The following is a 13796-nucleotide window of genomic DNA, read 5'->3' on the forward strand; positions in this document are numbered from 1 at the left end:
ATATTAAAGATAAAAAACGCTCGATTTTATGGTATAATTGTTTTTAAAAACAGATGAAGTATAAAAAAGTTTTGGACGTTTAAAAAATAGGAGGGAAGTAGCATGTGACTTGCATGTACATAACTTTTTTATTATCTTTGACAAAATTATCATTCCCACTTAATTTCTTTTGGGACACTTGTTACTCTATAGTGCCTTCTTAGAGCATTCACATACATGGCATCAAATTCTGTGTGTGTTGTTTTTAAAATATAAAGAGTATAAAAAGTGGTTGTGAGTGGATGAGAGAAAATGTTAATGTTCATCTGTATATTTGGGGGAACATTGTTTACCCTCTATAATTTTTTAATATATTTTGAAAATGGTTGTGAATGGATGAGAGAGAAAAGATAATGATAAAGGTATAAAAAATATTATTTAATTGAAAAAGATAGAGAAAATGTAGTTTTTTTTAGTGTAATTTAGGGTGAAAGTGTGGTGGGATCATAGCATCAAATTCTGTGTGTGGTGTTTTTAAAATATAAAGAGCATAGAAAGTGGTTGTGAGTGGAGGAGAGAGAAAATATTACTGTTAATCTGTATATTGAGGGATACTGTTCACCCCTCTATAATTATTGTAATATATTTTGAAAGTGGTTGTAAGTGGAAGAGAGAGAAAATGTATAAAAATATTATTTAATTGAAAATGATAGAAAAAATGTAGTGTTTTTAAGTGCTATTTAGGGTGAAAATATAATTGAATGGATGTGAATGTTCTTACGCTTCTTATTTGTATACCGTTTTATAGAATAACTCAACCCAGGTTATATAAACCCAATTGTCGTATATCTAACTAGAAAAATCAGTATTGTATAATATCAAATCAAGTTTGTTCAATCATCATCTTGTTCTATTCTATTTTGCAATCTTTGTGCTTGATTTTTTTTTAACGGAAAATTTCTTTTTAATTCCTGTCATGTATGAGACTTGAACCTAAGACCTTCCCCTCCCAAACCTAGGTATTTAAAGGCTTTGCCTTTGCTAATGGATCATCACCCCATTGGTAATCTTCGTGCTTGATTATCCAACAGTTTAGTTCGATATTTTTTTTTTAAACTAAATTGATTTATTAATTTATCCTTTTCTTTTTATATTAGAAAGTATTGCAGTGTCGGGTAAACTTAAAATTCCGCCATTGACGACTATATCGCAGTATGGATATAAGTCTATTTCACATAAATTCAAAGACACTGATTTACGAGAGGGACATGAGAGGAGACTTTTGACTTTTGAAGTTCCCCTTGGACTTAACAACTCGTATTGGCATATTGCTATGACTTATGAGGCTTATAAAAAGATTGCTAGTAATCAGATGTTCAAATTAAACTAATTTTCATGGCTTCCATCGTCTTCCAAACCATCTCCCTTGTATACTTACTAGTCATTCCCATATGCACTTCATCGTTATTAAGCCATGATGAAGAGTGTTTAGCTTTGTTTCAGTTTAAGCAAACCGTTCTTCATCAAAAGTATAATGGTGCTGGTGGGTTTCAGAAGTTCGCTTCTTGGAGCAATACATCAGATTCTGATTGTTGTTTGTTTGACGGTGTGGTGTGTAGTAATACCGGCCATGTGATCGGACTTGACTGGAGCGGAAGCTCTCTCAGTGGAATTATCAACTCCAACAGTACCCTCTTCAAGCTTGTTCACCTTCAGGTACTTAACCTCTCCATGAACAACTTTGTTGAATCTCAAATCCCCCATGAGATTGCTGGTCTTAGGCAATTAAGAAGCCTCGATCTCTCTAATTGTGGATTCAATGGCCAAATCCCAAAAGAAATCTCACAATTAATACAACTTTCTTTGCTAGATTTATCAGGGAATCCCCTAAGGCTTCAAAGTCCCGGCCTTGAGTATTTGTTGAAAAACATGACCAGACTCCAACACCTCCATCTCTCTGAGGTTGACCTTAGTTCTTCTGTACCTACTTTCTTGGCCAATTTTTCTTCCTTGAAGTCTATCGAATTAGGCGCTTGTCAGCTTCAAGATGAATTTCCATCAGCAATTTTTCAGTTACAGAAGTTGATACATCTTAACATCGAAAACAATCCCAACCTCACTGGTTCCTTGCCTCTATTTCATAACAACACCTTACTTGAGCATCTAAGTCTGGCTTTAACAGGTTTTACCGGGACTGTACCAAAATCCATAAGCAACTTAAATCATCTAACTTACTTGGATCTTCAAATGTGTTATTTTTCAGGGCCTATTCCTGGTTCACTCCCTAACTTGACAGAACTAACTCACTTGTCTCTTTCTAAAAACGAGTTCACTGGAGTAGTCCCTTCTTTGGCAAGTCTTTCGAAGCTCACTTTTTTGGCACTTGGTCAAAACAATTTTAAGAAATGGTGCGCGTATGGTTGGATCAATAAACTTACTAAGCTTGACGTTCTGCGTCTAAGCAGTATGAACATACAAGATGAAATCCTACCCTACCTTGCAAACCTGACCAAACTTACTTTTGTCAGCTTGGATAGAAATTTGATTTTTGGCCGTATCCCAACTTCGCTTATGAACCTTACTCAAATTAACAAGTTTAGACATTTCAGAAAATCACTTGCAAGGACAAATTTCAAGCACATTTCTGAACTTCAAAAGTCTCTGGTATCTTAACTTAGCTAATAACAATTTTAGCGGCACAGTGGGCCTAGACTCGTTTTTTGGAGTCAACAAACTCGAATATTTGATTTTGAATGGTAATAGATTGTCATTTGTAACCACCAACAACTACACCAATGACACCCTACCAAAATTGAAAAACCTAGGACTCTCATCATGCAACTTGAAGGAATTCCCTGCTTTTCTACGCCAAATGAAAATGGAAACCTTATCTCTTGATGACAATGAAATTGAAGGCGTCGTACCGAATTGGCTTTGGAATAATAGCCAAGAAACATTACAGATGATTAGCCTTCAAAGCAACTCCATCACTGGCTTTTATCAGCATCCTCAATTTCTCCCATGGATTCGTTTGGAAGTATTTGCCATGTCAAACAATCAACTACAAGGACGGCTTCCAATTCCTCCAGAGACCATAGTTATTTATGATGTCTCAAAAAATAATCTGACAGGAGAAATACCACCATTGATATGTGAAATGAAATCCCTTCAAGTCCTAGATTTGTCTTCTAACAAGATGTCTGGAACCCTTCCTCCATGTTTAGGCAACTTAAACAGTCCCTTGTCGGTTTTGTATCTAAAACAAAATAACTTTCAGGGACCAATGATGAATATATGTACATATGGAAGCCTTTTGAAGACGATTGATTTGAGCGAAAATCATTTATCTGGTCAGGTGTCAAAATCGTTGGGTAATTGTACCAATTTAGAGTTTCTTTCTCTTGCAGATAACTCTTTTGAAGATGTTTTTCCGCTTTGGTTGGGAACTCTTCCCAAGCTGCAGGTGCTCCTTTTGAGATCCAATAAATTTTATGGTTCAATTCAAGGTCTCTCGACTATTAGCCCTCGGTTTCAAAAGTTACGAATCATAGACATTTCCAACAACTATTTTAGCGGTCAATTGCCTGACAAATCATTTCAAACTTGGAATGCGATGAAATCTGTTTTTTCTGGTAGCTTCTCTGTTTTGGGATCCCAAGTTAATGATCTAGATAGATTTGGGTCCATTGAGTTTCCATACTCAATGAAGTTAACAAACAAAGGTGTCAAGCAAGAATACTTGAAAATTCTAAACATATTCACAGCCATGGATTTCTCATGCAACAACTTTGAAGGGCAGATCCCGCAATCACTCCAAGATCTTCATGGACTTGAATCTCTTAATCTTTCCAACAACGGATTTACTAGTCACATCTTGCCATATTTGGGAAACCTAAAGAATCTGGAATCATTGGATCTTTCCCAAAATGAGCTATCGGGGCAAATCCCTCAACAATTGTTGCAACTTGGCTTCCTTGCTTTTCTTAATGTGTCCTACAACCACCTTGATGGGCGCATACCACAAGGGAAACAGTTCAACACATTTGAGAACAATTCCTACTTGGGAAATCCCGAACTGTGTGGAAAACCGTTATCCAAGGAATGTGAAAATTCAAGGGTACCAACGGTACTTCCACCAACAAGCAGGAATGAGTATGAGTCTCTTCTGCCAGGTGACATAATTGATTGGATGGTGATATTATTGGGAGTCGGAAGTGGTCTGATTATTGGAATCGTTATCGGGAACCTTCTATATGCAAGGTATGGTGATTGGTTCCTTGCACGACTAGGGATGAGAAAGAACAGATGGGTAAGGCCATTAAGGAACACAAGGAGAAACTAATGTACATCATGGTTTACATTCAAAATGAATAATAGCGTGTTATGCTTCTTATAATTATGTATTTTAAATCATGTAATAGGAATATAAGTGTACTCTATGTTATAAATGTACTCTGTGTTATAGCAAATATTTGCAATAATTTTTCCTTACACCAATGTTTCAGATATTTTAGTCCTTTTACTTTCCTGCAAACTAATTTTTAATGAAATACAGAAATGGGTACAAATGTAGGAACACAAGTAATTCCTCCTAGCTCTTACTTAATTACAGGAGAATATATAGGATTCCGTTCAAGAGTGAACACTAGTGTAGGTTGCGAACTGAGTGAACTAATCCTGGCCATACACGTGTGTAGATCAATGGCCAGGATTTGATGTTGAAATACACTAGTGTATTTTACGATTTGATGATGAGATCCTGGCCATACACGTGTGTAGATCAATGGCCAGGATTTGTTCACTCAGTTCGCAAATACACTAGTGTTCACTCTAGAACCCCACCCTATTTACAATATGAGAAACATGGACAACATTGTTTATTTGACATGAAGGACTGAAATTAAATTCTATAACTTCTATACTCAAACGCATCTCCACTCTAATTTTCTCTATTCAAAACATGTTTTGTTTTTCTCTTGTAACTTCTATGGTTATCAGATACGATGTTAACATAATTCTATATATGCCGTTGCAACATGCCTATTTTTATCTATATCCAAATCTGATAACGTTCTTGAGAGTTCTATCCGTGCGTTAGGATCTTGAAGATATAAAACAAGGCCACTAGGGATTCACTTGCTATTGTTTTTTTATTTATAAGTACAAAAGGTTAACTATGTAAATTTTCAAAAACATAAAACTACCAAAAAGTATAATTATAATTTGAACACCACTAAAATTATCTGGTACACCACCAAGTACGTTTTATATATGTTGTACAGTGTGTAGCATAAACCATACCCAATGGTGTACAAAGTAATTTTAACGTTGTACAAACTACTTCGCCTAACTTGAACAAAAGACCTTGTTACTAGAAACATGAAAAGTGCAAGTAAAGCATAGATATAGTATTCAAAACCATATATGACCTTATCCACATTAAGTTTAACTTTTATTAAATAAATAATAATTTCACATTTAACGGCGCGACATTCTTCCTCTTCGGTACCATAATGCATAGTTCTGTAACAAGATACTCTAAGGTACCTGACATTCGAATCTTCACTGATGGCCATCAAGATTTTTGTATCTTCTAAATTATGGTGCCGGAAGGAATCAACGCGTCTTTGATAACTGTCACGATCCCGCTTTTTATGAAGTACCCTTCTGTTTCTCTTGCTGCTTCTTGAATGTTATCACTGTTTATAATCTGCCATCACAAAATAAGATGCACAAAATGAAATCATAGTAATAACTTTGAATGTTATCGCTATTTAGTGTTTATAATCTGCCATCACTGTTTAAAAGTATGTTACTATATGTTACCTTCACGTTGTCTCCAATGCGTGCATTCTTATCAATGATCGCTCTTTTGATATGAGTGTTCTTTCCGATACCAATTGGAACACTACCTTTTGCAGCAAGAAGCCTTCTGTCAGCATCAGTCTGAACCACAAAACCAACAGATACAAATTTGATTTATAACTTTGAATATAAATTGCACTTTAAGGGATCACACATAGTAAAAAATGTTAAAAACAATTCATGATGTATTTATTAGTATTACCTCGTAATAATCTGCTCCAATAAGCAATGAATCTTCAATTACCGCACCTTCAGCTATGCAAGATCGAAGCCCTGATGAATCTTGTAGTTCTTCATAACCATTATATATATACTCTATATATGCTATTTTGTCACATCAATCAACTTTGGCCCCTCAATTTTGGCAGTAACCAAAAGTAGCCCCTCAACTTTAATAATAAACAACTTTAACCTCTCAACTTTAATAATGACATGTTTAACCCCTCAGCTTTAATAATGACATGTTTAGCACCTTAACTACATAAAAACAACTTTAGCCTCTCAACTTTAATAATAAACAATTTTTGCCCCTCAACTTTAATAATGACATGTTTAGCCCCAAAACTTTAATAATGACATGTTTGGTCCCACAACTTTAATAATGACATGTTTAGCCCCTTTAACTAAAACAACTTTAGCCCCTCAACTTTAACAAACAACTTTAACCCCTTAACTTTAATAATGACATGCTTCGAGTCGGGGGTTTCACCGGAAGCAGCCTCTCTATTCCTACGTGGTAGAGGTAAGGTTGTCTACATCTTACCCTCCTCAGACCCAATTATCTTTGTTATTGGTGGGATTTACTGATTATGATGATGATCAGCCCCTCAACTTGAATACTGACATGTTTAGCCCCTCAACTTGAATACTGACATGTTTAGCCCGTCAACTTTAATAATGACATATTTAGCTCCTTAACTAAAACATAAAACAACTTTAACACTCGCCATTTGCTTATTTTTATCTACTTTTCGAATCCGCTAACCTTAATCACACACCCTTCACCAACGACACTATCGGTGACATCAGCATCAAGCATCTTGGATGGAGGCAAGTATCGAGGTTGGGTGTAAATAGGGGCCGAACGATCATAGAAGGTGCATCAAACATTCACGAACATAAGAGGTCGATAGAGTGAGAAAGAAATATCAATATTGTGAAAAATTAAAATTACCTGAAATCCGGCACCGTTTTTTTTTTTGTGATCCCCAAATTGGCATTGTAGAAAGCCTCAATTGTACCAATATCTTCCCAGTATCCATCATAAAGATAAGCTTGTACCTACGTACATATAAAGTTTTAGTTCACAGGCTTTTGCAAATAATAAAAAGAAAGAAAATCATCCAAAATAATAGAGACTTGCTGCTATGAATTTCTGCAATCTGATAACAAGGCTAAAGGGTGTGTGGGTCATGGTTGAGACATTATTCACCAACTAGGAACATGAATGGAATGCTACACCATCCCCTTGCTTGATCGACCATGGTTTGCATGAATTAAACTATGGCAACCATAGTCCTCCTTTACATTTTTCAAGAAATCATTTCCTTTTTCTTAAGACAAAGATAAATTAAAATAAATAAGGGGTTAGTGGCTTGGGTCATAACAACACACTTAGGGTAATGGTATTGGATGGTGGATTAGAGGTGGGTTACATGGCACTGACGTGAAGGGTCATGGTGGTCATGAGTGTAATGACCACACCCTATAGCCTAAGACGTGGGGTACGGTGGGCGAGGGTTTGGGGCATGGGTTGACACGTGGCTTGTGGTGGGGGGGGGGGGGGGGCTTGGCTGGGCTGACCCACATTGAAGACGGTATGGTGGGGCGGGGGTTTGGGGCGTGGCCAGCCCAAACGGCTATTTTAATATTTTTAAAACAACAAATTTAAATTTTTTAATGATTTTTAAATAAAGAAAATTACATAAAAAATTCCTAGTGCTTATATTTTTCTTTATCTCTTCTCTCGTCTCCAACATTAGTTCCAGCTTCACCTGATAGGTGATCAATGGGCTGGGCTAGAAATTTTATATCATCTCGTCTTTGTTTCAGGGTATCCCTAGCTTCTTTGCTCTTCCGAATTTCGGCCCTTTGTTGTTGGAATACGTTGAATGTATCTAACTTACATGCAATGTCATCCAACTGATCGTTGTATACTACCCTACGCGAGCCCGAACTCCCAATTGAAGGCGATGCCGTACCCGATCTTGAATTTTGAGCGCGCCTTTTTGCGGCATCTCTTCCGTATTCAGGCCGGTTTGGCGAATCATCCAAAAAGTCCTCCAACTCTTGATCTCGTGCATCCGATTGGGCTTGGGACAAGGGTGTCCTTGACCTTTTGGAAGACATGTTAGTTTCGTTACCACTGGGGATATTCGCCCACTTTGGATGGAACTTACAAATCTCCCAACAATGCATGCATGAAACGGAAGTCGCTCACCACATTTGTTTTGAATGTAACCAATGCATTTGTCACAAAGTCGGCTTCGGTTTCACCACTTTTTGGGTTTTACTTTGCTTTATTTAAAAAAGCACTAAATTTCGTGAGTTGCCCGCTTATCTCGGTCCACTTCGAGGATAAGCTATCGTTCTCACGATAAACCTCCCTTTCCATTTCTTCATGGAATGCTTTACTAATCGCTTCCCACAAATGGCTTCTATGTTGAAAATTTCCAATTTTAATCAAAACAAAATTTAATATATTACAAAGTTATATAAAAAAACCATGAATATTAAGGGCTACAAGGTATTAAAAATACCTAAAGTTGGATGTTTAGATTGTTGAAGCCAAGCCCTCGTCAATGCAAGTTCTTCATTAACGACCCATCTTTGTTATTTTCGTTTCGCATTTGAATTGGTTGGAGTAGCCTCCTAAGATGCCTGATAACACGAAGAAAAAGCGATTCAAGAATTCAATCGTAACGAGGTTGAGGTATAATAAGTAAGTTAGTTTTGTTGGCTTTTGTGTTGTATATATATGATTATAAACATATTCTATTTTTCAACAAAAAAGGAAACAATCATAAAGCGGTTTATTTTTCTATTATTGTTTTTATCTTTCATATAAGGCTAGTGGGTATGGTGATGGACCATCCTTGGAGGATGATCCGCCACGTAGGCGCCACGTCATATTCCTCCCAAAGATGGTCCATCCTTCAAAACTAGAGGGCATGGTAAGATGGTCCTAGTCATAGTACTCCACCACTTTTTATGTTTTTTTTTATTTTTTTAGTCTTCTATTTTTTTTAACATTTAACAAATATACTAACAAAATATTTTCATTAATATTAAACCCACATTACATAAACATAAAAAAAAACATAAACTTAAAAAAAACCAAAGACTTAATAAAAATAAACACAGAGTTAAATAATTTGATTTTTTTCATGATGTCGTATTGTAATTTTTTCAACATCGAACGTTTCAGCTCGGGTTCGTCCTCGACATTCATCGATATTATTTCCCATTCCTTGAGCCGAATTTTTTCATTGGAAATTCGGATTTTCTCATTCGCCAATCGACCTTCTCGCGTAACTTTTCTTCCGATACACGACTTTTTTCTTCGACGGCCCGCTCCTTCGCCTTCATCTTTTGGGACGAGACGTCGTTGTACATTTTTAAGTGTTCCATAAACTCAACCATGTTCGGGTCCACCTTTTCCTTTTCTTTCCCCTTGGCCCGCTCCTTCTTTGATTTGTCTCGGCCCGGTGGACGCTCCGGTTCATGTACATTGTACTCCTCTTCGTTAAAGTCGGCGTCATCATTTTGTCGGGTGGTCAGAAATGCTAATGAAAGCCTTGGCTAAGGCTTCTTCTTCGATTGGTGTCCACTTAGTCGCCTTCGGTTTCGATGGTTGATCACTCACCACTTTGTAGGTCCGGCTAGGAGGATCTAGTCGCTTAATCCTTGTGTACGAACCAACCCGGTTGTGCGGAATCCAACCGGAAAGGCAAACCGAGATAGAACACGCAAAAAACACGACACGCAATATTCATCGATTAACACCTCTGTATTAATACGAATGAAAGGTTCGGTTACAAGCTCAATGTTTACAGATGTATTCTATAAACTCTCTCAAACTCTCGTGTGTGTGTATTTGCTCTCTGTGTGCTCTCTGTGTTCTCTCACATTTCTTATCCACGGACAGACTATTTATAGTCACAGACACAACGAAACTGAACTGGCTTGGCGAAACACAGCTTGGCGAATCAGAACCTTGAGGAAACACATTAACAATTGACGAAATTGAATCATGTTTGACGAAACAGACTTGTTTCGCCAAGATCCATCTGTTTCGCCAAACTTGGGCTTGGGCCCAAGAGATGTTTCGCCAAAGATGAAGCCCATGACTTGTTTCTGTTGATCCGCTAACTGTTTAAGCCCAAAGCACTTGATTGTTGTTCTTTATTCAGCCCAAGGACTAATTCAAGTCCTTTTAAGCATCTTGGCCCGCTTGTAGTCTTCAAACACACGACGGAGGAATGTCGTGATTCAAGCCGAGTCGCGTCGAGTCGAGTCGCGTCCACATCATGTATCAACAAACTCCCCCTTGGACGCTACTCGCGAGATTCATCTTTCATGTCTTCAATGTCGGAGGATCTTGAAAATCTTCACGTCTTGAAAGCAGAAAGTGTATCAACAAACTCCCCGTTTCATGTAGGAAGTGTGTTGACAAACTCCCCCTTAACATAAGCTCTCATTTGAGTTATGCTCGTGAATGACTTGATCTTTATGAATTGAGATCCTTGTGGTGTTGCTGATGGTCAGCGGCAACTCGATCATCTTCATCTTTTGAGTGCCTTCACGTCGTGTCTTCATTCCAAAGCTTGTCATCGACCATGTTCTCCTTGCCTTTAGAATCTGCACATGCAAGAAATCTAAACGCGTAATGAGAACAACTGCTTGGAATATAGTTAGTATAAACAAATGACACACGAATGACCATGTTTCAATCAAACACCGTCCGACAGTTTGAAAGTTTAATAAATTTGTCAATTTTAGTTTTTAACTTTCAAAACTTGCAAATTTCGACCGTTTATGAAGATTTAGTCAATTCGGTTTTCGTTCAGGTTTCAGTTAACGAAGACTCGAGATCCAACATCGTACGATCGAAAATAAAATAGAAATAAAATCTTTTTGGCTTTTAGAAAGTTTATATTAAAACACACCTAAAATCTTTTTGGTATTTTTGAATATTTCGAAATGTAAAGACTGAAAACAGTAAATAAATATTTACAGACATTCTTTTTACGAGTTTCGAGGGTAAGAGAATCATATCAGTGTACGGTCATGCCAAAACGCTCTTGTTGTTCAATTAATTTAGATAAAGATAAGCATCCTATAACAATTATCGGTATTGTTGTCCACTTAAGCTCAACTTATCAGATGTAATCATGGCGAGGGGATACGTTAAGGTATGATTTATACTTACCGACCGGTGTTCATCCACATCACGACACATTCCCGTATCAAGGTATGCACGAGGGTTCATCTTACCGGTGAGTATACTGATTATCATCTGTTTGACCGTATATGATGTGAGATTCTCACTTATTTTGATTTGAAAACAAGCCCTATGTGATAGAATCACTTATTGATGAGGAACTTGATTTTCAATGCATGAGGGCACAGGAGCAAGTCCGTGAACAGGTCAGTACTTTCGTACAGCAGAGAGACGAACTTGACTCCCGGATAGATGTGATATTTTATCACTTATTTATTTGGACATGTGATTGTTGATCACTTATTGAGGTCGTATGCAGTATGTACACGTATGTATAGTATCATGGAAGATCTAGACTTGCGTCCCCGTTATTTTTCGGAAAAAGATACAACCATGATACCCAGATGATAAGCAGCATAAAGACCGAATATCTCAGAACCTCGGCAATCTATCAAACGAAATTTCGGTACTAAGACCATATGCCAATGAATGGTTCCCACCTGGTCTTCAGTCGATTTAAGATTTATATCACCCTGCACACTTTAAAATGATTGTGAGCCTACCGATACATCTTATATAGAGCTGCTTATCGCTTTTCAGTTTAGGGTTTAAAGAGGTTTGGATAGACAACCGATGTACTATCATTTTCTCTTTTGCTCGCCAGGAAACTCATTTTTGCTTTTCTATTGTTTTTGTGTTTTTGAAATTTTTCGATGTTTTTGGATTTTTCAAATTTTGGATTTACTCCCCCTAAAATCAATGAACTAAGATAAATTTAAAAGACACAAAGATATTTACAAAAATGATTTTCCGATGTTGGTTAACTCGTGTATTACCTCAATGCCGTTTACCAAAATTAATTTTAATCAGAAATGATTTTATTGAATTTTGGAAAAATCAGTTGGCATGTCGGTAAGCGGTGCGGACCATGACAACATTGACGAGTTTCATAGAGAAACAATCACGTGTGAGGTGATATTCGAGATCAACGTGTCAGGCCAAAGAGTGTTGTACGAGATGATAATAATTCATAAAGCAGCTTAAATATCGACAAGCATAGGAGAGATTAGAAATTCAAAACCGTATCCTGCAACTGCTTCGTGCATTGCAAGGAATCTGAGCACTCTCCCAAACTGGATATCCACCCGTTGTGGACTTCAAAGTCGATTTTTGTAGCGACTGAGAAATCTCTTCACAGCAACAAGATCAAAAACCTTTGGTTCCGGCTGGTCTTCCACATTGCACCAGCGAAGGTCTTTGTCTTCCTCTTGAGAAGTAGTGTGCGGTTGTTCAATCCATGCCAAGGCATCCGCACACATTTCATTGGAATCTTTCCTGAGGACCCGATCAAAAACCATAACAACCAAATTTTGGCACGTTCTTCATTTGGTCGAATTTTGCAACTTCATTCAACCACATTCTTTCACCAACATATTCTTCTTCTTTTTCTTTTTCTTTTTCTTTCCTCTCTCTCCATCAATGGCAACAACATTCTCCTAGATGTAACAATATTTCGGAGCCTTATGTCGCCGATCTTGTGCATGGATGCTCCACTATCAACAATCCTGAGACTATCAATAGTTCCTCCTAGAACATCCTGCACACTCATTCAGAGATTAGTTGGAGAGGGGGACCCAAGCCTTCACCGACTTGGGTCGTCCGTCATCATCGAGAATTGTAACATCCATTTCCCGATGATTCGGAATTGATGTAGCTCCCCCTGAAACAGTTACCGGTTTTGGTATCCAAATCTGTTTCTGTTTTTCATGTTTGACCTCCGATTTAACAGATTTTGTTTTGATGACCTCCGGTTTTAAAAACTTTTCAACTTCTTTTCTTTGTTTCCTTTTCTGTTTCGTTTCATTGTTTAAAAGGACGAGGGTCCTGTTTTGGTGAAACATATCTTTTATGGTAATTGTTACCATGGGGGGCATCAAGTTTTGACTTTCCCTTGGTGAGATATGGACAATTCTTAATGATGTGTCCATACTCACAGCATTCAAAGCATGATCTCCGCTCAACAAACCTCGGAGTATCATAACTGTAATAGCTGGATGATGAACTTCGTGATCTTGAGGTACTTGGTCCTACATCACAACCGTTTGTTTGTTGTGTATAGTTGTTTTGACTGTTTCTTTTCAAAATTTTACTTTGTTTAACAGAATCCTTGTTGGATTTGTTTTCGAAAGTATCAATTTTATCAGTCCCTCTTTGATGTGTGTAAAATGCAACATATAAAACACATCAATTAAGGCATAAAACTAACCCTTTTTAAGTACTAATGTTGGAAAAAGAGTGTTTTTGTCTTCCTTTTGTATTTTCAGGATGAAATGAGCTCAAAATCACAAAAGAAGCAAAAAGACCACTAATTCTACCATAAATACAAGAAAAGGAACAAAAGTAGACTGCCCGGACCCTCAACGGAACCTCCCAAAGCAAAAAAGGAAGAAACAGAGTCTGAACACGCCCCGTGTCCAGCGAACACGGGGGCGTGCCCAGGAAGCAGCAG

At 37.4% G+C, this 13796-nt stretch overlaps 1 protein-coding gene and 1 pseudogene across 1 annotated transcript; one reads left to right on the forward strand and one right to left on the reverse strand.

Moving 5' to 3' along the window:
• Window positions 1-1336: 1336 nt before the first annotated feature.
• On the forward strand, window positions 1337-4470 carry LOC110889750 (receptor-like protein 37). The gene is made up of 2 exons (XM_022137316.2): window positions 1337-1695; window positions 3257-4470. The coding sequence occupies exons 1-2, from the start codon at window positions 1375-1377 to the stop codon at window positions 4319-4321; spliced, it is 1386 nt and encodes a 461-aa protein (XP_021993008.1). The 5' UTR covers window positions 1337-1374; the 3' UTR covers window positions 4322-4470.
• Window positions 4471-5366: 896 nt separating this feature from the next.
• LOC110887856 lies at window positions 5367-8193 on the reverse strand (annotated as a pseudogene).
• Between the last annotated feature and the right edge of the window lie 5603 nt (window positions 8194-13796).

This window comes from Helianthus annuus, chromosome 11 (assembly GCF_002127325.2).
Source record: "Helianthus annuus cultivar XRQ/B chromosome 11, HanXRQr2.0-SUNRISE, whole genome shotgun sequence".
NCBI lineage: Eukaryota > Viridiplantae > Streptophyta > Magnoliopsida > Asterales > Asteraceae > Helianthus > Helianthus annuus.